Genomic DNA, 25,810 nt, shown 5'->3' with positions numbered 1-25,810 from the left:
GCTAACTATCAATTCACAGTTCAGATGAAAGAATATCTTTCGTGCCCTTAAGGTCAAACATTCCCATGTTTAGGTCTCATCCCTTCTGGTTTAGGCATTATGACCTCTCCTGTAGTTGAAAATTTCCTGCTGACCACCCTTTGTACAATCTTTTATAATCATATGCAAGTATATCGGTCATCCAGTAATGAACAGAATGTATCAAATAAATTTTCACTTGTCATTCATCTCCCTTTCTTCATGCGTAACCAGGAGATGACTTTTCTTCGTTCATTACTTCTAACCTGAAAGACAGCCGTAATTGATTCAGGTTCAACGCTTGCTAGATATAAGTTTTACCTCTTTCCTTGTCCACCCCTCGGCTATCCTGGTTGGGATCACTTTTTGAGTTGGTATGGTGAGGTTGCACGTTTCATGTCGCTGACTAGACCTTCATTTTACGACTCCAAATATTTATGTTGCCTGTAAATGTTTTCATTCTTTACACTTGCGAATCTTCTATTTCACTGTTTCGTTTTAGTTTACTACTTATTCTTTTTAAAGTGGAATCAATAGGCGAATAGACATGGTATAAAATACTTACGGAAAAGAAATATCGATTAATATAGAATATAGTATAGACTATAATAAAAGCTATTTTCCCTGTTGGAGTCCTTGGGCTTATAGCATCCTGCTTTTCCAACTAGGGTTGTAGCCTACAAGTAATAATAATAATAATAATAATAATAATAATAATAATTGTTTTACTTGAAAAACATTGAGAAAAGAATTTCATAGCTGCCAAGGAAATTAGTACTATTTGATTGATTAATTGTATTTTAATATCTATAACCAGTGAAACAAACTTTTCTCATGATTTTCAAAATAGAAAGTATTTTCCAAATGTGATAGGCCTAAACCTTCAAGCTACAAACCGTTTAGTAGCAAGGACTAGCTCCCAGAGATAGAATTTTGGGGATAAAGTAAGTTAAAACTTGCAGCGAATATTTATATAATGAACAGGCTTACGACACAAATCTCTTTTTATATGAAAGATATATTTTATGTTGTTGTATATGAAGTATTTTATTTTAATTGTTCATTACTTCCTTTGTAGTTTATTCATTTCCTTATTTCCTTTCCTCACTGGGCTATTTATCCCTGTTGGAACCCTTGGGCTTGCATCATCCTGGTTTTCCAACTAGAGTTGTAGCTTCGCTAGAAATAATAATAATAATAATAATAATAATAATAATAATAATAATTATAATAATAAATGAGTGTTTGCCCAAGAATAGTTCGTTCTTGCCAAGCAAGATCTGGGTCCAAAGGTGGATGAGCTTCTGATATTTACACTTTTCCCTGCCGCACAGGTTGAAAGATACAGATACTTGAAGATAACACAATTGAAAATATCTTTAAAGAACGTTAACTTGAGGTATTCAGGTGCGATTCTTCCACCACAGATATTACTTATCCAAAATGCATATGATTTCTTTTAAAAAAATTGTTCTTTTACAGTTCGACGATTTTTTTTCTGTATGATCAAAATGGTCAATTAAAATATATCCTATATAGTATTAAAAAACTTTTTGTAGTTTTTATAGTGCCGTAAATTTGTGGTGTAAGATCGACAATAACAAGACTTCATATCAATTATGAAAGGATATCATTCAAAGAGAACCTTTAATAATTGGGAGTTATAATTTCCATAACTGTCGCATTTGACTCTATTTGCATAAATTTAGAAACAGTGGGCGATATACCTTATCTAGACTAGATCCGAGGAAACCAAACGGTCCAAGTGAAGGTTTAAAGGTTTAAAGGACGCTCATGATGGCAGAGGCAAGGGACAGTGACATTGTCATATCAAGCAGGAAAATGCCCTAGAGACTAATCATATATACATATGATCAACGCCCAAGCCCCTCTCCTTCCAAGCTAGGACCAAGGATGGCCAGGAAATGACTGCTGGTGACTCAGCAGATGGACCTGTAGGCTTCCCCCCCCCCCTATTCCTTAGCTCACAAGGATGGTGAGGTTGCAGCGACTAAAGAAAGTATCGAGTTTGAGCGGGTCTGGAACCCTAGTCTGGCGATCACCAGTCAGAGATGTTACCACATCGGTCACCACAACCCAAGGGTTAATAAAAGAGATATATGGATTAAACCTCAAGGAAGGAAAGGCATATTCTTGAAGAATGGAAAGTTGTGAAACAATGGAAACCGTACTTGTGAATATCCATTCTTTATTCTCCTTATTGAAGGTCGAATGGTCATTTGAATTTTTCAAGGGCATTAATCATTTAATAGTTTGTATAATAACAACTGAGTAAAGGTTGTGCGCACTCTTCTCTATTATTGGTGGTAGCTTATTGGAATCGTTCCTGCCTGGCGATCTCGTAGTCTGGGGTTCGAGAGCGCTCAACCTCGATAGTTCATTGTAGTGTCTACAGCCTCACCATCCTTGTGAGCAAGGGATAGGGTGTTTTGGGGAGTCAATAAGTCTACCAACTGAGTCATCAGCAGCCATTGTTCGTCCCTCCCTGGTCCTAGCTTGTGTGGAGAGTGGTCGTAAGCACTGATCTCATGTGTATATTGTCAGTGTCCCTAGTGCATTGCCCTGCCCCTTGCCTCTACCATTCATGGCGACCTTTAAACCAAAGAGAGGCTTTTTATGGAAACTTTTCAAAAGAATTCATTACTACATCGGTCTAAAATTGGACAGTTTAGAAAAAAAAAATTCTTTACCGGGCATTGCAATACAAAGGTCGCCGATTGAACGCAATAATAATGAGTCAATGACGCCTCTTGAGAAAATGACGTCATTAAGTCACGTTGAAGAGGAACTTACGAAGTACCGTATTAAGCCCGGGGGAGGTTGTATCCAAAGTCTACGTTGTATCTGGAAAATCCAGAAATCAAGTCCTCCACTCCTAAACTTTTAATTAGAAAAAGTCTTAGTTTATACAATATTCAATAGCACCGTCGTTCAGTTAGCTCATTATGTTGCATGAGATTTTACATTCAGATCTTCCCCGACTGTGTCATCCTATACGTAGTACTAGCTATGCAGTTTCCAAAAATCTTGCCTTTTCCATTACAAGAGTCAATGCTGCATAGTAAGCTACTCTTAAAGTTCTATTACAGCTGTGATGAGATTGTGGAATAATCTTCCTTTATTGACAGTTGAATCGGTAGAGTTTTAGAAGTTCGAATTTGTTGCAAATGCTTTTTCTGTTGAAGTTGAATAAATATCGTTTTATGTTTTGTATACGACTGATGTATTTTAACATAGTTACTGATATTAATATGTTTTGTGTTTCTTTTATTATTATTTCTCATACATAGTTTATTCGTTATTTGGAGCCCTTAGGCTTGTAGCATCATTTTTTTCAACTACGGTTGTAGCTTTTAATAATAATAACAACAACAACAATAATAATAATAATAATAATAATAATAATAATAATAATAATAATAATAATAATAATAATAATAATAATAATAATAATCTTAACAAAGAGATATCTTGTCAGAATTTCGAGTTTTTTAATATTTTGATATAATTTACTTATGACTGAAACCTATTTTTATTTTGTTAGTTAATTTCGTTCTTTCTGGTGGAGTAATCACTCCTGAATTGAGAGAGAGAGAGAGAGAGAGAGAGAGAGAGAGAGAGAGAGAGAGAGAGAGAGAGAGAGAGAGAGAGAGAGAGAGAACAAAATTACGTAATTCTATATCAAAACAAGACTTGTATAATCAAATCAAAACACCAGTATTTTAAGGGTTTAAATTGATATTTTTAAAAGAATAAACATATTTTATAGATATTTCTATTTCCTTGAATTTTTGCATAATAAGTTTCTGTAATGTGGTAATTAAATGAACAAAGAATGTGGTAAGATAAGCATGGGAAGTATAGTTAAAAGTGCAATAACAAACGAAACCATGAAATTTTGAGCAATAATGAAAAAAGACCCCGGTTTGCTATTTTAATTACTTGCTAGGCGTGTAGCAGTTTTTTTTTCTTTTACGTACTGTCATGAGGCAGCCATGATATAATATTCATCTTTTAGTCTTAAAACAGCCGATTTTATTCGGGAGATATGTTCGGTTATATTAAATGTGTCTTCACTCCTCTCAGTATTTTATTGTTCATATTTTAGCCATGTATTATATTATTTAGTTACCAGTATCAATAACAATTCTCATTTTAAATATAGCAGCAGTGCTGGCAAACAATAGTGACCGACATCTCTGTTTCAATCAGCAAAATTAACATATAAGATAGACTGATAAGTAACAATTCATGGTGTACTCTATAACACCCGTTACAATTAGCGAGTACTTATATAAGTTACGACGCTATCAGAAGTTTAATGATAAAACGACGTTAGAAATCTCATGAAAAGGCGAAGTAATTAAGTTGAAATCATGAATGTATTACAAAATTTAGAAATTAATGCTAAAGCACAGCTCTAACAATTAATCATGACATTTAATCCACACTGGATATAGATAAGGCAGCAAAATCTCACAAAAGAGTAAAAGAAGATAAAGCATGAAAAAATGAAGTTATTAAATTGAAATAATGAATATATTACAAAATTTACAAATTAATGCTAAAGCACTACTGTAATAATTAGTCATTACGTTTAATCCAAACAGGATGTAGATTCCGCAGCCAATTCTTACCAAAGAATAAAAGAAGAAAAAGGTTCAAGTATAAGAAGAAGAAGAAGAGAGAATCGGAATAGAGGATCGCACACCCTTCCTGGCAACTGCCTGGTTCTGTCGTCTATTGTGTGGTGTCAAGTGATATTCGTAGGATAAGGTGGAATAAGAACATTGATTATCTTGTGCTTTTCTTCCTATTTTGTAGCCGTATGGAGGAATGGCGGGGAGTGGGCGAGTGGTTGGCTACGTACCTCAAGCCAATTATGATGGACAGGTAAGATAAAGAGGGACGTGAAGGGTTACAGTAACGGTCACAGGGTTAGGCTACATGAAGGTTTTACATTTCTGGGGATCGTAACGTAACCAGGCGTAACATTCCTGGTTTTTCCGTGTCACTGGGTGTCACATGAGTTGTTTATTTTGTGTTTATTTGTATTATTATATAAAAGAAGTAATGAATAATGTAATCCTTGCTAATGATTAGTTTCAAGGTCCTGTAGAAAAGGCCATGGATGGTCTAGGGTACTTGCCCTACGTAGGCAAGGTTAATGTTATTTTCTCGGTATTATGACCTAATAGTTGATGAATACCAATTAATAGAAGATTATTAGCACTAAGATATTCGTTGTTTAATGAGAATCAAGATATAATCTGGTTCAGGTAGATTTTTCCTTCACATTCCTTCCCTACTATATAGTGCCAACAGTGCACCTCTAGCAAAACACTGTTGGTATTGTTGAAGGGATTATGCAATATCTGTTTACCTCATAGTTGCACACACCTTTTATCTAGTAGATTTGGTTAATATTTATATGTCAACTGTCACTAACAAACATATCAGATATTCTCCCTAATCTAGGGTGTAAGATCTCTATTCGGCTCGGCACGCTTTTGTTAGTCATTGAACATCGGCAAATCTTTATATGGTGTTCTGGTATCTATTTACCTTTTAGTGTTCTGTTTTGTTTTTGTTCCTGCTTGTTTTTTCCTTGCTGTCGATCCTCATATAACAGTTACTTCATTGTGCAGTGGCAGATATTTCCCCAATTTGCATTTCGATGCTGGTATGCTCAGTGGTTGCTAGATCACTCTCCTCCTTTACCAAGTCATCACCTTTTTGGGGTGCGGACGAATAATTGCTCATTCCAGAGACCAGAAATGGGGTGATTCTGTAAGGAAAGATTTGTCTGAGCTGCAATATCAAATTTGAATATTTTAAAAGGTAAAAATTCTAACTAGGTCACTTAGGCTAAATGTTAAACACTTAACATCTTGATTTCTTATCTTAATTCATTAGAGTATTAAATGACCATTCTAGTGAACTATTAAGGATTCTTTTATTGTATGGTTTGCATATTAATCTTTCGGCCTCGGCAAATCTTCTCTTACCAACTCAATTTTCTTTTGAGGTCTGGTATGGCATGGTGAGATTGTTCCATAATAATGTTGTTGAGGGCAGGGAGGCGACCAGTAATCCTCTCTGTACCCAACACTGTCTGTGATGCTTAAATTCTATTAATACAGTTTATTGCTCATATGAGAATTGAAAAATTTTAAGAATTGTCAGGCTAGAGGGCAGGCCTAGCCTATCATGGAGTTTATTTAATTTTGATGTGCTGAACGGTGTTTTTCTGATTTATTTTATTTGAATAACTTCACGGTTCATAGCACTTGCAAATTCTGGATTAGGGTAGGGTAACCCATTATGATTATTCAGTAACTAAATTATATTTAGGGAATATGTCCATGGTGGAAAATTGAATGAATAAAATTTATAATGCTCTCTTTAACTTAGCATATCAGGTCTTGACCTGATTAGGTTGGCTTCATTTTTTATAACTTACGACGTAATCTCCCCCCCCCCCCTAAGTTTGAGCTTTACAATATTTCCAAACTTTTGTGTGAAATGCCTGCCATCTAGAAATGTGGAATGGCAGTAAGAACACAATCAAAGATTTGAAGAAAAAAAATAAGGAAAAGAATAGATATTGTCCAGAGGATCGTGGACTTGGCCGAGTAGCCTAGGTTATGCTGCCCTGTAAATTATGGCCTAGTATTATCCAGCCTGTGCCAAATTACGCAAAGGTAATACTTGATGCATTGAATGCAAAGAAATATGAATGTTTATTATTCAAATGCGTAATAAAAACAAATCTCACAAAATGGTTGCTTTTCAAGTAATCTGGATAATGTATAGCCTATGATTTAAGAAAGCTCATAAAGTGGCTTGATTTGAACAAGCAAATGCATATTATCATACTTGATAACTCTGTCACAGTAGGTTATTCTACCCAAACCCTTGTTATGATTTGTAGAAGGATAAAAATTGTCAGAAAATAATCAAAAGTAGTGTGTCTATGTGAATACCAACCAAGGAATACAATACATTCACATTTTATTTATTTGAACGACATTTGTAGATAGAAGGGATAGTGATGGGTCTTTGTTTACATTCGACAGCCATCAGCTGATCTTTCTTTCAAATCCGATTGAAAACGTCAAGCTATTTGTAGAGCAGGACACATTTTGATAAAAATGTAAGTTAAATAGTAATTAATTTTAAACTTCTGATAAGAAAGTAGAAGTTTTGATTTAAAAGCTCAAGATGGAGAAGACTGGTGAAATGTAACCGAGGCCCTTTGCGTCAATAGACATAGGAGGAGATGGTGAATGAAAAAGCCTTCTAATAGACATAATCTACTTGCAGGTTTTTCAAGTTTTCTCAGCAGTGCTTAGTAATTTTAAACGTAAACATCCACTAAATGGGTGAACTTTGTATTTCTGTAAAAACTCACTACTTTTAGCTGGAAACTTCCTATAAGTGTCAGAGCTTTGTACAATATAATGATAATGAATTGTAAATCACTCCAATGTCATGACCAGAGTTTGTATACATTTTCTAGGCCTATTCTGTATATTAACTTTTTATAATAGTGTATTAGCATCAACTAGTATTATTTTATAATTACTTTAATAACAATACATTAATGAATTTCTGGTATTTTATAAAAATAGTACAGTAGTGCATATTAATAAGGAATTATATTTTTTAGTTCTGTACTTCATATATATTACCTGTAATAATATAACAGTTTAGTACTGCTGTATATTTATGACAACATTGTAGCAAACAGTTCTATGCAAATTTTTCAGGCCTGTTTGTGAAATCAAAGAGTGACTAGCTTTGCCTTAGTGGAAAGTTATTTCATGAAATGCAGTGAAAGTAATGATTGTTCTATTGCAAATACAAACTTTTAGAAGGAGTAAGGAGAAGGGAAGGCTTTTTGCTTCTTCCTTGTCCTCAACATTTTCTTTTCTTTCCTCCTCATCAACTTTTTCTTTCCTTTCCTCCTCATAAACTTTTTCTTTCCTTTCCTCCTCATCAACTTTTTCTTTCCTTTCCTCCTCATCAGCTTTTTCTTTCCTCTTCATCAAATTTTTCTCAACTTTTCTCTTCACCAGCTTTTTCTTTCCTCCTCATCAACTTCGTCTTTCCTTTCTGTCATCTGCATTTTCCCACGTAGGGTGAAAGTATTGTCAATGTACCTATGTCACGGGGTGCACTGTATACATTACTTAAGGGTTTTAGCAGCATTCCTTAGGCCGCCAGTTGCACTCGCTTTATATCCTTGTACTTTACTTCTGTTCCCTGTTCCTTTCTTCCATTTTGCTGTCCAACCTCCTCTAACTTTTTTTTATAGAGTTGTTATAGTACTAGGTTTTCCTTAATTGCACTTGGTCGTTGAATGGCCTTAAAGGCTCCAATACTGAGCTATGTAGCATAAAGTTTACTGCTTTGTCTTGAAAGTTGTGTTGTGGTACATTAATTTTTGTGGCCTTCAATTGCATGATTTTCTTCTTTGGACACTGATGGTTGTGGTCATGCTGGCGTATACATAAATGTAGGTCTGGTTGATGGGATTGTGAACATGGTTGCAACACCAGTCTAACTTCCTAGCCTGAGATCATCCCTATGTACCTAGTGTAGGTCGTGGCCTCCTATGCCCTGAAGGGCATATGCTCTGAGGGTGAGGAAAGTGACCTTAAAAGCTTCTGTCTTGTACTCATGGCGAGTATCTGCTATCACTGCTCCTTTGCTTACTCCTCTGTGTGGGTCCCCGGGGAGATTGCATGGGGACCAAAGAGCCGCTGGGCTTCTCAGTTTCTAGTCCTCTGAGCTGTGTTGGTGGGCTTTTTAGTTTCTAGTGGTATGTAGGGTTCCTCTAGAGTTCTCTGTACCCCAGAGGAGTTGGAGTGTCTTCTCTGTGCATGCTGCTGACAACTTGTTTGACCAAATGAGGGTTTTGGCCTCCTCAAGTCTTTCAGGTAGACTTTCCAGTGCCAGTGTCTCCCTTGGTGAGGTCATTTTTGAAGGGAGTGGTCCCTGGGGCTGAAGGACATGTCCTGGTGGTAGGGCCTTACACTGTGCATTTCACCAGACCCAGTCACTCCTTGTTACATTTCTTTCCTATCCCTTCACCAAGAAATTTGTGCTTGGTGGTCCATGGTTCTTAAGACCCGCTCTCCTATAAGTATGCTTACTCCCCCCTTGTTGAAGCAATCCCTGTGGCTTTTACCCTCTTGGGCGAGTCATTGTCATTGGTCACTCAGACCTTAACTCATTGCTTGCAAATCATGAGATGAGGGTTGGAGAAAAGGAAGAAACATGTTCATTCTTCTTCCTTGTCATCCTCTTCAACTTCTGCCTTTCTACACATTTCTTCTTCCTTGTCATCCTCTTCAACTTCTGCCTTTCTACACATTTCTTCTCAGAAGAAGTAGAGGGAGAGATTGGAGTCCAGTCCGTCGTAGTTGTAAGAAAAGGAATTCTTTCGGCACCACATCTCTTAGAGGGAGTGGATGAAACCCTAGGGGCTCCCGACTCCATTGCTGCCACCTCCCCCCCCCCCCCTGCTTTTACAGGGAGCCAGATTGACACGTGTCCCTGGTAGCCAGTTTGGAAAGGTGTGTACTGTATAGTCCTATGTTCAATTCCTTGGGGCTATGACCCCTTGGCTCGTCCCCTCCTGGAGTTGCAGCTCAGGTCTCAGGCTACCCCAGTTTTCAGGAGGGATAGGTGCGTACGGCCCTGTGTTTTGTTCCTCTGGGGCTGAAGCACAGGGCCGTGACTGGGTAAGAGGATACTCTATATTTATCTGCGCCTTATACGGTTCGCCAAGTCAAGAAAGGTATCTGGAGAAGTACAAGAGTCTCATGCTATCCGGTGGGAAGGCAGTGACCTTCCTCTAACCGATCAGCAACCAGTGGATCAACTGAATTTTTGAGAAGCAGTGATGTCTCATTCTCAAAACAAGTTGGTTCGGGAAGCTCTATTGCTTTGGAACTCATTAGTGCTGGGTTCTACAAGAAAGGCCTCCTTGCCTTTTCTAGACTCGGATCAGGACTGGCTGCAACTTCCTGAAAATTGCCAGAGCATGCTCTGCCCTTTTCAGCTACGTATTTTGTTCCTCCCAGGCATTGGGGTGAGGGAAGAGGGATACACTGTTGCCAGCATTTCCCCTTCCCTTTTTTACTGTTAAAAATATGGGGTTGCTTGTTGTGCCTTCGTGCAACCTGGGAGAGACAGGACAGAGTCATGGGTAGTTGGAGTCCTTCAGGATGGGTACTTCCGTTAGTTTGCATTAATCCTTTAGAAAGTACCTCCACTTCTCCCTCTATGGTACAAAAACTAGTTCAGGACTGTGCTCTGTGTACTGCTCCTCTTTAGTTCATTCAGACGTCCACCCTGTTACCAACATTAGTCCAATCGCCAGCAATGCTTCTGTTGAGGAATTTGTTCAGGTGGCTGATCCTGTCCTTCTGCATGGAGCATTTGCTGGAGGATGGAGTTCGACTTTTCACTTTAGTCATTATCTAGGGATTGTGATGATTGAGGAAAAGTGGAATCTCTTACCCAAGCCAAGGTTGAAGTACTGTACTTGGGATGCTGGTAAACTCGGCAGCAGTGAAAATATGTCAGTCAGACAACTGCATAAGCCAGCCAAAGGAGGTAGCTTGTCCATTTTGTCTAAGACAAAATTACTCTGTCAGCTAGGCTTCTCAGTTACCTTTCCTGAGAGGAGAAACTTGTTCCCCTAGCAAGTGCCTTTGCCAGAGATATCTTGTGTTGTTTGAATAATCAAAGGTTAGCCTCCAGGGATTATTCACCCCTTTTGGTGCCAGCAGGTCAGGAGACCCAGGTCAATCTTACCTGTTGGCTGACCAAAGAAACCCTCACAGGATTACTACTAGACTCTGCCACCAAACATGCAGCCAGAAATATCTTTTGTTGTTTGAATAATCACTGGTTAGCCTCCAGGGATCATCCACCCCTTTTGGTACCAGCGGGTCAGGAGACCCAGGCTGATCTTACCTGTTGGCTGACCAAAGAAATCCTCACGGGATTACCACTAAACTCTGCCACCGAACATGCTGCGGCGCTCAGGTTATTATTGTTATTACTTGCATAGCTACAACCCTAGGTGGAAAAGCTGGATGCTATAAGGCCAGGGGCATCGAAAGAGGGCGGGGAACATCCATGAATGAATTGGTCGTCTTAGAATTGTTGTCACCAAAAGAAGCATCTATTCATCAACATCCTGGGAGGCTAGCAGCCTTAAGAGTATTGCTAGCATTCCAAGAATGTTGAGGAGTCATTCAGTTGAGGTTTGCATCACCATAGTAGATTGTGTAGCAAGCAGTCATGTTCCCATGCCTACTCTGTGAGCTGACGAAGCATATGCACACAGGACGGCATTCCATGCTGTAGAGTTGTCAGCCAAATACACTCCAGAGAAGAGGAATGGACTAACATACGCCTCAGTTGCCAAGGAAGGATTTGCCTCCCATCCCTTTGTATCAAGGAAGCTTCAGATTTGTGGAGTTCTCTTGGAATTGGCCTATTCGTCGTAGGGCTAAACATGAAGCTCTTTGCTTTCTCCCACAGTCCAGACGCATGGTCAGTTTCCTAAAGCGCCTTCCAACAACTATGGGATCCTTGTTCAACTGTTCTGTCTGCTAATTCACCATGTGCATATTGTACTGGAACTCAAGTTGATCCTGGTGGCTCCCATATGGCCTTTTGCCGAATGGTATCCCTTTCTGCTTGTTGAGATACCGAGAGACCTCCTATGGTGCCCTCACTCTCGTAGTAAAGTGGGTCATTCTCTGCAAGTGATGTCGTAGAAGGGATTTTGTCACATGATCTCTAGAGTAGGTCGTGGATTTTGGTATTTTCCGTTGCTGAGAGAAGCTCTTATCAGTCGCTGCTGTCATGTCTACTGCTCTGCCTTGAACATTGTCTTTCAACAGAAGGGGATTGATCTCCTCTTCATAGGAGTACAGTAGTCTATGCTTGTGAGGAGCTTCAAATAGTCTTACTAACCTTGGGACCCCAGGCTCCAGGGATGGGACAGATCCCTCATTCCCAAGGCTGTCACTCTTACCCGTCCAAGCCCTTGAGAAGGCCTTTGGTCAAGGTTCTGACTCCCCAGACTGTCTCTGCTGCCTTGTTATCAGTGAATAGTTAAGGGAAGAAACACATCTCTCTGCTTTAGTCTCCCATGTGGAAGGAGCTCCCTTAGTTTAGTGCCAGGTCATGTGGCCAAAACTTAGAACCTTCAAGGGTGACAACCCCAGGTTCAAACCCTTCTCCATCTCCTCTCTACATGAAGCATTTGTTGGTATAGAGAGGAGAGGTTTTTGTGTCCCGTGAGGGGCCTACAGCTATATCCAAAGAAAACCCAACACTTCATACGAGTGTGTTAACGACTCTACCATAGTGCTGGGAACTCGATCTCTCTGAATGCGTGAGTCGATCCGTAATACATGCTCCTTGACTGCTGTGAGGTCAAGGTACCAGCTAGCACCAGAACTTGCAAAGTCAGGGTTAGGCCCCACTCTTGCCTTCAAGAGGAATCTTACAGTAGGCCACGTTTTGAAGGTTGGGTTGTGTATGCACCAAACCACCTTCATGGCCTTTACACAAAAACCCATATTTCCCTTGAAGCTTTTGCTCTTTGTCTTGTGGTGGCTGCTGAAGTAGGGGTACCCTGTTCGGGACAGTAAGCATTATGGTAATATATAAATGTATGGTAAGTCTTGAATGAAGGTAGAATAACTGCCTCCTCGTCTTTCTTGGTGCTGGTAAACTTCACTTCTGAGTTCCATTCTTTACAAACCAGGTATATTATTTAGACTGCTATCCCCTTTGGGGGGAAGGAATCCCTTATTTAACCACGTACTAATCTGTTCTTCCCAACGATAGACAGATAATAGATTGCTGAAGTCATCTTCTTTGCTCCTGTATGAGACCAGGTCAATTAATATTTCCAGGGAAAAGACCCAACCACTTATGTGCTAGAAGGACTTCCGACCCGCCAATCAGTGAGTCTTTCTAGTTAAAGGATTATGACTTGTATTTTGTTTAGGAACAAATAGCAGATCTTGAGTAATTTTTATTTTTTTCTACCTATTCAAGCCTGACTCCTTTAGATTGTACTTCCCTCCTCAACCACCCCTCTCAGCTCTCAGCCCAAAGGTCATAAGTGAAGTACTTTTGAAAGGTGGGGGTGCGGGGCTACTTGCCCTGTTGTTTAGTTACCTTGTTGAACAATTTCAATGTCCATCCAACTGACACTGGATTGTAGGATTCAGGTTTGTACTGTATAGTTAGGAAAAATACAAATTACTTTTAAAATGTAAGATTTTTTCCCTCTGCATTTGTGTACACTATTTAATTTTGTTTTCATTACTTCAGATTGAACCGACAAAACTTTTACGTTTGCGCGTGATAGGCGGAAGTGGTTTAGCGAAAAAAGACATCTTTGGTGCTAGGTAAGTTTGCTCTATTAATTTCTTGTTATAACTTTTACACTTAGTGTAATGATTTAATGGAAGAATTATTTGAAACACTACACATTTTTTACAGGTTATCATACCTTTAAATTATTGTCTCTTCTCTTTTCAGTGATCCTTATGTTAAAATTGAGTTAGTAAATTTAAATAGCAATGGGGAAGAGGATAATGTTGTCGACTGTGTTCATACCAAAACTAAAAAGAAGGTAAGATGAATTTTATGATGCGGTTGTTAGTTTTTTAGATTATATTCTTATCCAAATCTACTTCATGGGGATTCTTCCCATGTCTTGCCTTTCATTATGAGAATACATCGTCAAACTTCTTCAAAAAAAGTTTGTGGAATGCAAACAACTATAGTACTGTAATCTTGTTCCAGCACAGCATACAAACCTTCCGCTCTTTATGTAGGAGTATTTATTTCAGTAAAGTTGAAACTAGCCGTTAAAGCTTTTGCAAGGTGTAACTACCCTCTGTTATTTAACGGGGTAAGTGGGTGTAGCAGAGTAGGCTAGCCACCCCAAGCGACTGACCGCAATTATCTATTTCATCTCGCCAGTGGTAAATACGTATTCTTTCTCTCCCGTCAAACCTCTTAACCTGCTAATCGTCACCCATGTAATAATACAGTACGATCCCCATGATCTACTCTGTACCGCCTTCAATGCGATATTACATTCGTGACTTTAGATGCGTGTTTCAAGTCGTCAGTCCCTTAATAATACGTTTACTCGTATACTAAGTATAGGAACACCACTTGGCAACACAATGAACGTCCTAATGACGAGGCGTATTTCTTTAGATGAAGTAAATGAAATACTAGATGAGCAGTCTGTTAGTCATAACAAAATGATAATGCATAGGTGTATAATATTTTTCATTCCGTATTATGTAGTCTTTTGAAATAAAGTAATAGTATTGTTTTTTATTCCATTATTTAATTAGTATGCCTACATTTAACTATAAATACAAAGGTAAAAGCATAGAAATTAATATTAATGTTGAAAAACTATCATTATTGAAATGACCACTAACTGCAAAAAATGCATGACAGTACGTTAGCAGCGAGGTGGTCCCAGGGGGACGCTCAACAGGTTAACCGGTTTATGATTAAAAGCAACTTGCCTAAAGATTAAAAAAGTCTTTTTTCGTTCAGAGCTACCTTCCTTGGGGTCACGGGTTTCCCATGCAAGGCAAGGTAGGAAGAGGTCTTACTGGTTGGGCACTTGGAAAGAGCAGACATCCTTCCTAGGGGGCTAATTTCTACCCCCGAGTCTCCGAAGGTCTTCGACCTAGAGTCTTGCACCTGCTCAACAGTTTTCAGTTTTGCCCTCAACTTCTTGTGGCCCCGATGGTTGCTTTGGTTCGGCGAGGGGGGGGGAAGCAGTTGCTGACAAAGATTCCTCACAGTGACAAGTCAGGTAATCCCTCTGGGGGGGGGGACCCAGAAACAAGCTTTGGCTACTTTTCCCAGGCCACACTCGATGCTGACCTTCAATTTGAACAAAGCTTGTTGACGGAAAGCAGAGAGTTGCCCGGAGGTCTGCCTCCAGGAGTTGGACAATTTTCCCTTCCGAAGGAGAGTTAACCTCCACCAGGTGTTGAGCTACTTTCTGTTCCGAGGGAGATTTAACCCTCCCCCCAGCCTCTGTCCAGCAATCTTCCCAATTGCAAGTAGGATTGCCAACAGCGGCAACAGGGTTTGGTCTTCTTTCCCGTCCGCAGGAGAGACTTTCTTCATCAGGGTGGTTTCTCTTGGGGGATTCCTCTGGCTGGAATTGGATTCGTCCAAGCCCCGCTCTTGCCCTTCGGGGCTTGGAGAAGTAAGAGTTATCTGACTGCTTGCAGTTCCTGCTCATCACCACTGTACCCTCAGGGTACAATACAAGTCTCGTTGCAACTTCCCTATTGGGTCTTTGCCGTAGGTGGTGATGACTGCAGACAGCTTGTGGCTGCCGCTGCCTCCCATCGACAAGTCTCGTAGGCTTTAACTTTTCGTGGTTATTTGATCTCCACACCTCTTTCAAAGGAGAAACTACTCTTGGACTAAACCATATCTCCTTGGGGGTTTTTTTCTACATCAGGATTCTTGGGGCACAACAAAGCTCTTGGAGCTTTGTGAGGCCAAGTCCTTTGGGAAATGTGCCTTGTGATCTCCACCTCTTTCAAAGGAGAAACTACTCTGAGACTATACAGTATCTCTTTGGGGTTATAATACAACAAAGCTCTTAGAGCTTCGTAAGGCCAAGTCCTTCAGGGAAAGTGACACTTGGTTTCGTCCTTAACGTTGTGGATAAGACTCAAAATCTGGCTGTAGCTGATCCTAGATTCTGGTCTTTCGCGATTGAGAATCTCCGGTCTGTAACAAGTGATCCTGATCAACTGCTACCCCGATCATGAAAAACTCTGTTTGTTCCAACACGGAGTACTTACCTCGAACGTCTTTCTTAGGAGTATCTGGGACCTCCTCCCTAACCGATCAAGAATTTTGCGCAGTTCCCCCTATCTCCGTTTTCCCTTGTCGGGTCCCTCCTTGGCGGATGGATATGTGCCCTGAGGCGACCCGGGTTCAGCAAGCGTGGGTGCGCTGCTAGGTCTCTGTCGCCAGTAAGCATCTGATCGCGGTGTAGATATCGTCTCGCTGCTTTCTCTCACATCCCGTCCAACCCACCATTGTGTTCCACGTGCTCCCTTGTGTTCTCCCGTTCATACCACTTTCCTTGTGAATTCCCTTATGGAATCCCAACGTTGTTGTCCCTTGCCCAAGGTCGGTAAGTCATGCAGGGCATGGTTCTCTAAGTTGGATATCGATCCGCACACTTTGTGCGCCACGTGTCGGGGTAGAGTGTGCTCCCCCGCGTCCATGTGTCCGGAGTGTGCATCCTGGCCTGAATTCCAGTGGACTTTATTTGGTACTAAGAAGAAGGAGGATTCGAAGCGGTCGCCGAATAAGGCTGGTTCCGGTGCGCCGTTAACGTCTCCTTCAGCTCCTTCGGAGAGTGGTTCCCCTTCCCCTACCCAGAGTAGAGGACGAGGTTAGTCCGTTGCGGGCAAACAGCCCATTGCTGTTCCCCATGAGTCTGATTTTAACAATCCTAATTGCATTGTGCCTATGCAGACAAGTGTGGAGTCTGCTGTTGTGACGGAAGTGCTTTCCGTAGAAGAGGATCTGGTGCCCGCAGGACCCGTCTCGAGTGAAGACACGATGTGGGGGAGGTCAGGAACACCGGCTCCTTCCCCCCCCCCCCCATCGTGGCAGTGCTTTTCAGGTGTAGCGGTTTTCAGGAGGCGATCAAGACAGAGAAAGGCGAGCCACGTGCTCTTCAGACCCCGACTCCATTGTGTGGATGGCACCAAGGACGCCCTTCAGGTCACCCATGCGCCAGGAAGAAGAGTTTTCTGGCTGGTTTGCCTCACGTGGGTCACTACTCACGCCCCGCCCCTTCCGTTGCGTTGCCGCCTGATTTCATGCAACCCGTCACCACAGTAGCGCAATTGCAAGCCCCCATGTTGGCGGCAGAGGACTCGGATAGGTCCTCTTCTTCTTCGTCATCCTCGGACGTTACCTCGTCCTCCAGCTCTTCATCGTCTGAAGACTCCTGTGACCAGGAGATGAGGAAAAAGAAAAAGAAGTTGAGCTCGAACTCGGGCCCCTCTAGGAAGAAGGCCAAAGTTGCAAAGAGGAAGAGCAAGAAAAGGAAGAGTTCCAGAAAGAAGAGGGCAAAAGTAGGTAAGGTAGTGTTGCCCCCTCGCGGATCGAACAGGGCTCTTGCCGCTCCAGTGCCTGCCTTGGTGGCTGCTGGAGCCGCTCCTGTGCCCTTGCCCAGTGTCTCTTCGGCTCCGTCCACCCTTCAGATGCAGCCGTTGGCACACGCTAACTTTCCCTTGCCCTTGCCCAGTGTCTCTTCAGCTCCGTCCACCCTTCGGATGCAGCCGTTGGCACACGCTAACTTTCCCTTCCCCTTGCCCGACAAGTCACCGGCTCCATCCGTTCAGCGGAGGCAGCCGCTGGCTCAGCCCGGCAGCATTGTTCCCACATCCTAAGTCTCACAGGCTCCATCCAAGCAGCAGATCCCTCCGGGAGGGGGTAGACCCATGACGGCTACCTCCTCCTCGAGGGCTCTATCCGTGATGGAGGCAGCCGCTCCATCGAGTCCATCGAGCCGGCCGGATGCCATGGATACGGACGCCCCCACGAATCCATCCGTGATCGAGGATACAGCCGACACGGAGGATCAAGTGGTAGCGGGCTTAATTGATACGGGAGAATGTTCGCCTGATGAGGTATCCTCTTATAGAAAAGTATTGGCTCTGATTCGGCACCACCACAGGCTAGATGAACCCAAACCGTCCTCAGCAGGCCTGGTTTTTGGCCTTAGGTAGGGTTGTAGACAACCCGGTACAGCAGAAACCATCCTTGACCCTACCGGTAGCTCCTGACGTGTCCCTGGGCATGGACCACGTCGACCAGTTTGTCTCGGGGCACAAGAACTCCCTCAGAGCCCAAGGGTCCTTCAAGCTCCTGCCTGGACTGAGGACCCAGAAGAAATTTTATGTGCCAGCCGGACTGCCTGCGGGGTCTTGGACTATGGAGGAAGCCATCGCGGCTCTGAGCCAAGGCAGTGGAGACGACAGGATCCTGACCGCCCCAGTGGTCTTCTCTCAGGCGGAGGCCGCTATGATGGAGGACACGTCGCAGGACATCATTAATGTGGCCTCCTGGTTGGACTGGTGGAATCAGGCTCTCTTGCATGAGCTCATACGTTCGGGGGCAAAGCCATGAAGTTTCTAACGTTCCAGTCTTTGACTCAGACGGCAAACTGGATCTTAAGAAGCAGGGATACAGTACTTACAGGGTCCCCTGTAGTCTCCCGGAACGTGAGGCAAAATTCCTGAGGAATGCTCCGGTGTGGGGTGAGACCCTATTCCCCCTACAGACGGTAGCAGAAACCATGGAAAGAGTGGGGAAACTGAAAGACTCGGCTGAGCCTAGGCAGCCAGCAGCAAGACGCCCTCCACATAGAAGACCGTCTGTGAACTGCGCCTACCCGCTTACGCCACCAGCTAGACAGGAGGCCCCCTCCCCTTCCTGGCATCAGTCCTCGCGGCCCTCCCGCATAGGTGGTACCCCAGCTCAAGCCTCCTTTAGACAGAAATACTCGGGCTCGAGACGAGGTCGCTCAAACCGTCTCCCCAGAAAGAGATAAGAAGAGAGGCCCCCTACACCTTCCCACGCCACAGGTGGGGGGATGCCTCAAATCACATTGGCAAGCAGGGCAGGACAACAGTGCGGACCCATGGACCGGGGCAGTACTCAAGGAGGGATACAGGATGCCCTTCCTGACAGAGCCTCCCCCTCTGATTCCTGAGCATCGGGCAGAGTGGCTGGCCCCCAAGGATCACATGAAGAGAGCAGCCTTGCAGCAGGAGGTGTCGGCCATGTTGGAAAAAGGAGCACTACAACCCGTCCGGGAGTCGTCCCCGGGGTTCTACAGCAGGCTCTTCCTGGTGGAGAAAGCTACGGGGCCTGGGAGACCAGTCATCGACCTCTCAGCCCTAAACAAGTTCATCAAGGAGACGTCCTTCAAGATGGACACGCCGGAGTTGGTACTGGCGGCCCTGAGGGAAGGGGATTTCATGATGTCCCTGGACCTCAAGGTAAGGCCGCCTACTTTCAGATCCCCGTACACCCCTCCAGCAGGAAGTTCCTCAGGGTGAAATGGGGAACGCAGTCTCTACAGTTCAAGACCCTCTGCTTCGGCCTGTCAACGGCTCCTCAGGTGTTCACGAGGGTGTTCACCGTAGTATCAGCCTGGGCACACAAGCAGGGCATCAGGCTGATCAGGTATCTTGATGACTGGTTGCTGCTTTCAGCCTCAGAGGCAGCCTTAAAGGAGCAGGGGGCAAAGCTGTTACACTTCTGCAGAGAACTGGGGGTTACCATCAATCTAGAGAAATCGCAGTTGGTTCCCACCACCAGAATGACGTACCTAGGGATGGTCCTGGACTCCCAAGTAGCAAGGGCATTCCCCTCTCAAGAGAGGCTGGACAATCTGGACCACATAATGCAACCATTCCTAACAAATGCACCAATGAGAGCCAAGGATTGGCAGAGACTCGTGGGCCACCTGGTCTCGCTGGAGAAACTTGTTCCTCCGGGGAGGCTCAAGCTGAGGCCAATCCAATGGAATCTGAAAGACCTCTGGTCACCGGGAGACCCACCTCAGTCCTTACTCTTGATATCTCCAGCCACCAGAAACATGGTCCTCTGGTGGTCCGACAGGGCGAACACCCTACGACGGGCGCCGTTCGTGTCCGCTCCTCCGGAGATGTTGCTCTTCACAGACTCGTCAAAGGAGGGGTGGGGAGCCCATCTGCTTGAAGAGACAGTAGAGAGGAAGTGGTCCCCGGAGGAGGAAATCCTCCACATAAACCTGCTCGAGCAGCTGGCAGTTCAAAAGGCCCTCGCAATATTCGCCCATTGCCTACAGGGAAACACAATAGCCCTCATGTGCGACAACGCCACCATGGTGGCCTACATAAAGTAACAAGGAGGTTTGAGGTCAAGGGAGCTGTGCGATCTCATGGCTCGGATCCTGGAATGGGCCGAGAGGAAACACATCAGTCTCACAGCCAGGTTCATTCCAGGGAAATGAAACGTTCTAGCCGACGGCCTCAGCAGAGCAGGGCAAGTAGTGGGGTCGGAGTGGTCCCTACACCCACAAGTGGCCAAATCATGCGAGCATGCACATGGTCCAGGTATTCCGCCTTTACGACCCACTACCTGAAAGATTGCACGAGGAAGTCCCTGGAGGCCTTCTCCATTGGGCCAATGATTTCCGCCCTGCAACAAGTTTAGGGCTAAAGACCCGGGTAGCCCGAGGGAAGTAATTGCAAGCGACACAAGTTTCCGCCTTACTCCCCTTTCCTTGCTACCCTATTGTCCCTTTCCTTCCCTCCTCCCATGTGAGAGATGGATGTTGTGCAAGCCCATGTCCGGATTATGGAAAAAAGTTGAGTTACACATACAAGTAGACTTTTGCGTGCTTCCTCTGACTCTCCTACCCTGTTCTTTGTGTCGTCTGGACCTAGCTCCTATCTAGGTCCCGTGTCCTGGGATGGTAGTGGTGGGTCTTCCTGCCTGTAAGTCCACCCCCACCTCCTAAAGTGTAAGTCTCTTAAGAAAGTAGTTTGAGGTAAGTACTCCGTGTTGGAACAAATCACAAATTTTAAGTAATTTGTATTTTTCCTAACAGTACTTACCTTGAACTACTTTCGGGTTATTGCCCGCCCATCCTGCCCCGGGTGACTTACAGGAGTTCGAAGTAGAACACATATGCTTACTGACGACAGAGACCTAGAAGCGCACCCACACTCGCTGAACCTGGGTCACCTCAGGGCACGTATCCATCCGCCACGGAGGGACCCGACAAGGGAAAACAGATAGGGGGAACTGCGCAAAATTCTTGGTTGGTTAGGGAGGAGATTCCAGATACTCTTAAGAAAGTAGTTCGAGGTAAGTACTGTTAGGAAAAATACAAATTACTTAAAATTTGTGATATCTTCCCGTATCAGACAGGTGATTGAGAGAGCCATTCCATCTGATCTCTCACGTGATCGATGTTTCCATGCACACAATGTCGGTTTTAAGTACATTTCTGGCCTTCTGTAAGAATTTCTCTGACGCAGTTATTGTAAGCGGCCCTGCGGATACGTGAAACAACGTTCACTGCCTCATACCTGCAAGCCATAATCCATAGGAGCCTAGACACATTCTCATTAGGTCCTGTGGTGGCTGCTCCAAACATGGACAAGTAGCAGTTGGTTGAGGGCAGATGTTACCCACGAGTAAGTTCAGGTAGAGTATGCGAGTGATTGGCCACTTCCTATTTCATACACCCCTTTCTTGGGGTGCAATATCCCCGGATGAGTGTGTGTTACGTAAAGAGCGGAAGGTTTCTATGTTGTGCTGGAACAAATGTCAAATTTGTATATAATTTTGTACTTTTCCTAGCTGTACAATTCTGTACACATACTGGTGCTGACATCACCTACCACTGAGAAGTCCTGCTGCAATTGCAGTGACGGTCAGTCACTAGTACTGGTGTGAGCGGGGTAGCTAGCCTACCCTGTTACTCCCCCCCTGCTAACTAGCAGACGGTAGTTACAGCTCACAAATGCTTTGCCGAAAAAAATACTCCTACGTAAAGAACTCCAGGTTTGTATAGCTAGGAAAAATTCAAATTAGTTAATTCCCCGTTAACACGAAAGTTATGTTCCTGGAGAGGTCGTGTTAACGGAACATAATTTCTCCATAAGAAATAGTGGTATTAAAGGGTGTTACGTTCCTGGACATTGGGAAAGTCTGTCTATTTTTGGATTTTGTTACCATGAAACTTGAAGAAACAAATTATTGATATAATTAAAGGTTACAGAAACAAAAAAAAACACACATTCTAATTGTACTTGTATTTATTTTATAGTAAGATAAGTTATTACACATGTACATTCACACTATGACCCATTAGCCCCCCTCTCTCTCTCTCTCTCTCTCTCTCTCTCTCTCTCTCTCTCTCTCTCTCTCTCTCTCTCTCTCTCTCTCTCTCTCTCTCTCTTTTTTATATTTGATATATAAAAGATTGTTTTCCATAAGACATTTTTATTGTTCATTACTTCTCTTGTAGTATATTTCGTTTATCCTTTCTTCACTGCGCTATTTTGCCTGTTGAAGCCCTTGTGCTTATAGCATCCTGTTTTTCCAACTAGAGTTGTACCTTAGCGAATAATGATAATAATAGTGGCTTATGTTCTGCTGTTGGTTGCTCCCACCTCTTTCTAGTTGGAGTTAATCGTCTCCGTACAGTAGTCCTATTCCACTTTTTTATTTTTATTAATTTTCATGTGATAGTCTTGTTTGTGAAAAGCATCCACACAATGGGAAACACACACACACACACACACACACACACACACACACACACTCTCTCTCTCTCTCTCTCTCTCTCTCTCTCTCTCTCTCTCTCTCTCTCTCTCTCTCTCTCTCTCTCTCTCTCTCTCTCTCTCTCTCTCTCTCTCTCTCTCTCATTTTTCCTTTTAATCTCATGATTATGTATTTACCATGAATTTTTATATTAAGTACATTTTTAAGTTAAAAAACACACTAAACAAAACTACTGTATGTATGGAGAGACAATGCTACTGCATATGCATATGAAACACGTTAACGATTTATTTTCCTTTAATTTTGGTAAATGAATAACATACATACATACATATACCAAGGCACTTCCCTCAATTTTGGGCGGTAGCCAACATCAAACAAATGAAACAAAAAATGGGACCTCATCTCTACGTTCCTCCCAGCCTGACAAGGGACTCAACCGAGTTCGGCTGGTACTATTAGGGTGCCACAGCCCACCCTCCCCTGTTATCCACCAGAGATGAAGCTTCATAACGCTGAAGCCCCTACTGCTGCTACCTCCTCGGTCATCCAAGGCACCGGAGGAAGCAGCAGGGCCTATCGGAACTGCGTCACAACGCTCGCCATTCATTCGTATTTCTAGCACTCTCTCTTGCCTCTCTCACATCTATCCTCCTATCACCCAGAGCTTTCTTCACTCTATCCATCCACCCAAACATTGGCCTTCCTCTTGTACTTCTCCCATCATCTCTTGCATTCATTACCTTCTTTAGCAGTCAGCCATTTTCCATTCTCTCAACATGGCCAAACCACCTCAACACATTCATATCCACTCTAGCTGCTAACTCATCTTACACCCGTTCTCACCCTCACTACTTCGTTCCTAACCCTACCTACTCGAGTTACACCAGCCATACTCCTTAGACACTTCATCTCAAACACATTCAATTTCTGTCTCTCCATCACTTTCATTCCTCACAACTCCAATCCATACATCACAGTTGGTACAATCACTTTCTCACACAGAACTCTCTTTACATTCGTGCCCAACCCTCTATTTTTTACTACTCCCTTAACTGCCCCAAACACTTTGCATCCTTCATTCACTCTCTGACGTACATCTGCTTCCACTCCACCATTTGCTGCAGCAACAGACCCCAAGTACTTAAACTGATGCAACTCCTCAAATAACTCTCCCTTCAACATGACATTCAACCACCTTCCCTTCTCGTACATCTCATAACCTTACTCTTGCCCACATTAACACTCAACTTCCTTCTTTCACACACGCTTCCAAATTCTGTCACTAATCGGCTAAGCTTCTCTTCCGCGTCTGCAACCAGTACAGTATCATCCACAAACAACAACTGATTTACCTCCCATTCATGGTCATTCTCGCCTATCAGTTTCAATCCTTGTCCAAGCACTCGAGTATTCACCTCTCTCACCACTCCATCAACATACAAGTTGAACAACCACGGCAACATCACACATCCCTGTCTCAGCCCCACTCTCACCGGAAACCAATCGCTCACTTCATTTCCTATCCTAACACATGCTTTACTACCTTAGTAGAAACTTTTCAATGCTTGCAACAACCTTCCACCAACTCCATATAACCTCATCACATTCCACATTGCTTCCCTATCAACTCTATCATACGCTTTCTCCAGATCCATAAATGCAATATACGCCTTACCTTATGTTAAATATTTCTTGCATAGCTGCCTAACTGTAAAAATCTGATTCATACAACCCCTACCTCTTCTAAAACCACCCTGTACTCCTAAGATTGCATTCTCTGTTTTATCCTTAATCCTATTAATCAGTACTCTACCATACACTTTTCCAACTACACTCAACAAACTAATACCTCTTGAATTACAACACTCATGCACATCTCCCTTACCCTTATATAGTGGTACAATACATGCACAAACCCAATCTACTGGTACCATTGACAACACAAAAGTTAAAAATCAAAATGAACTGTACTGTGTAAAATAGGCTTAAATGTTGATACACAAAACATTTACTACTATGTATGCATATCGAACACGTTATTATTATTATTATTATTATTTGCTAAGCTACAACCCTAGCTGGAAAAGCAAAATGCTATAAGCCCAGAGCCCCAACAGGGAAAATAGCCCAGTAAGGAAAGGAAAGAAGGAAAAATAAAATATTTTAAGAAGAGTAACATTAAAATAAATATTTCCTATATAAACTATGAAAACTTTAACAAAACAAGAGGAAGAGAAATTAAATAGAATAGTGTGCCTGATTGTACCCTCAAGCAAGAGAACTCTAACCCAAGACAGTGGAAGACCATGGTACAGAGGCTATGGCACTACCCAAGACTAGAGAACAATGGTTTGATTTTGGAGTGTCCTTCTCCTAGAAGAGCTGCTTACCATAGCTAAAGAGTCTCTTCTACCCTTACTAAGAGGAAAGTAGCCACAGAACAAATACAGTGCAGTAGTTAACCCCTTGAGCGAAGAAGAATTGTTTAGTAACCTCAGTGTTGTCAGGTGTGTGAGGACAGAGGAGAATCTGTTAAGAGGACAGAGGAGAATCTGTTAAGAATAGGCCAGACTATTCGGCGTATGTGTAGGCAAAGAGAAAGAACCGTAACCAAAGAGAAGGATCCAACGTAGTACTGTCTGGCCAGTCAAAGGACCCCATAACTCTCTGGCGGTAGTATTTCAACGGGCGGCTGGTGCCTTGGCCAACCTACTATTATTATTTTTTTTTTTCCTTTCGTTTATTAAATAAAACATCGTAACATATTTTTCCTTTTAGTCAAATGGATATTTATTTGCAATTAATTTTATATAAGCTATTATTATTAGTTATCATATGAGTACGTCTCTCTCTCTCTCTCTCTCTCTCTCTCTCTCTCTCTCTCTCTCTCTCTCTCTCTCTCTCTCTCTCACATATATATTTATATACTGTATATACAGTATAGTAGAAGAAAATTATAATTAATTTTTATTCTTGTATTTTCAGACTTTAAATCCAAGATGGGATGAAGAATTTATATTCAGAGTAAGTATATCACTTTTACTAGCATGGTTATGGTTTAGTGCTAAAAGAGTTACGTTAGCTTTGGGAGATTATTATTACTGTATTGTTACTAATATTTTTATTATGTTCATAAAGTAGTTGAGTCTAATTAGTGCTACCCAATTATTTCTTTTGAATGAGATGTGAAAATTGGAGCAAAGTTAAGTAAAAGAAATTTGACATATTTTTAGACAAAAAGTAAAATGTAGAAAACTGCATCAAGCAGGTGGCCAAACGGATACGGTAAATAACCTCAAGTACTATCTTTGGTCGGGTACAGAAGGCTCAGTAGGTGGTAGCTCCCATATAG

The 25,810-nt window shown here is 42.6% G+C and overlaps 1 protein-coding gene across 5 annotated transcripts in view; it reads left to right on the top strand.

The window, feature by feature from the left end:
* The first annotated feature begins 4,741 nt into the window (after nt 1–4,741).
* Nedd4 (E3 ubiquitin-protein ligase Nedd4) overlaps nt 4,742–25,810 on the top strand; it is a 115,781-nt gene continuing 94,712 nt past the window's right edge. For 2 of the 5 annotated variants that reach the window (XM_068361171.1, XM_068361169.1), the window contains exons 1-4: nt 4,742–4,932; nt 13,417–13,493; nt 13,627–13,720; nt 25,444–25,482. In XM_068361171.1, coding sequence (XP_068217272.1) covers nt 4,876–4,932; nt 13,417–13,493; nt 13,627–13,720; nt 25,444–25,482 — 267 coding nt within the window. In that variant the 5' untranslated portion in view covers nt 4,742–4,875. The remainder of the gene's footprint in view (nt 4,933–13,416; nt 13,494–13,626; nt 13,721–25,443; nt 25,483–25,810) is intronic. The other 3 variants (XM_068361170.1, XM_068361167.1, XM_068361168.1) reach the window with 2 other exon arrangements.

This window comes from Palaemon carinicauda, chromosome 37 (assembly GCF_036898095.1).
Source record: "Palaemon carinicauda isolate YSFRI2023 chromosome 37, ASM3689809v2, whole genome shotgun sequence".
Taxonomy (NCBI): Eukaryota; Metazoa; Arthropoda; class Malacostraca; order Decapoda; family Palaemonidae; genus Palaemon; species Palaemon carinicauda.
Note: the sequence above shows the minus strand (reverse complement) of the source record. Positions and strands in the feature narration are given on the sequence as shown.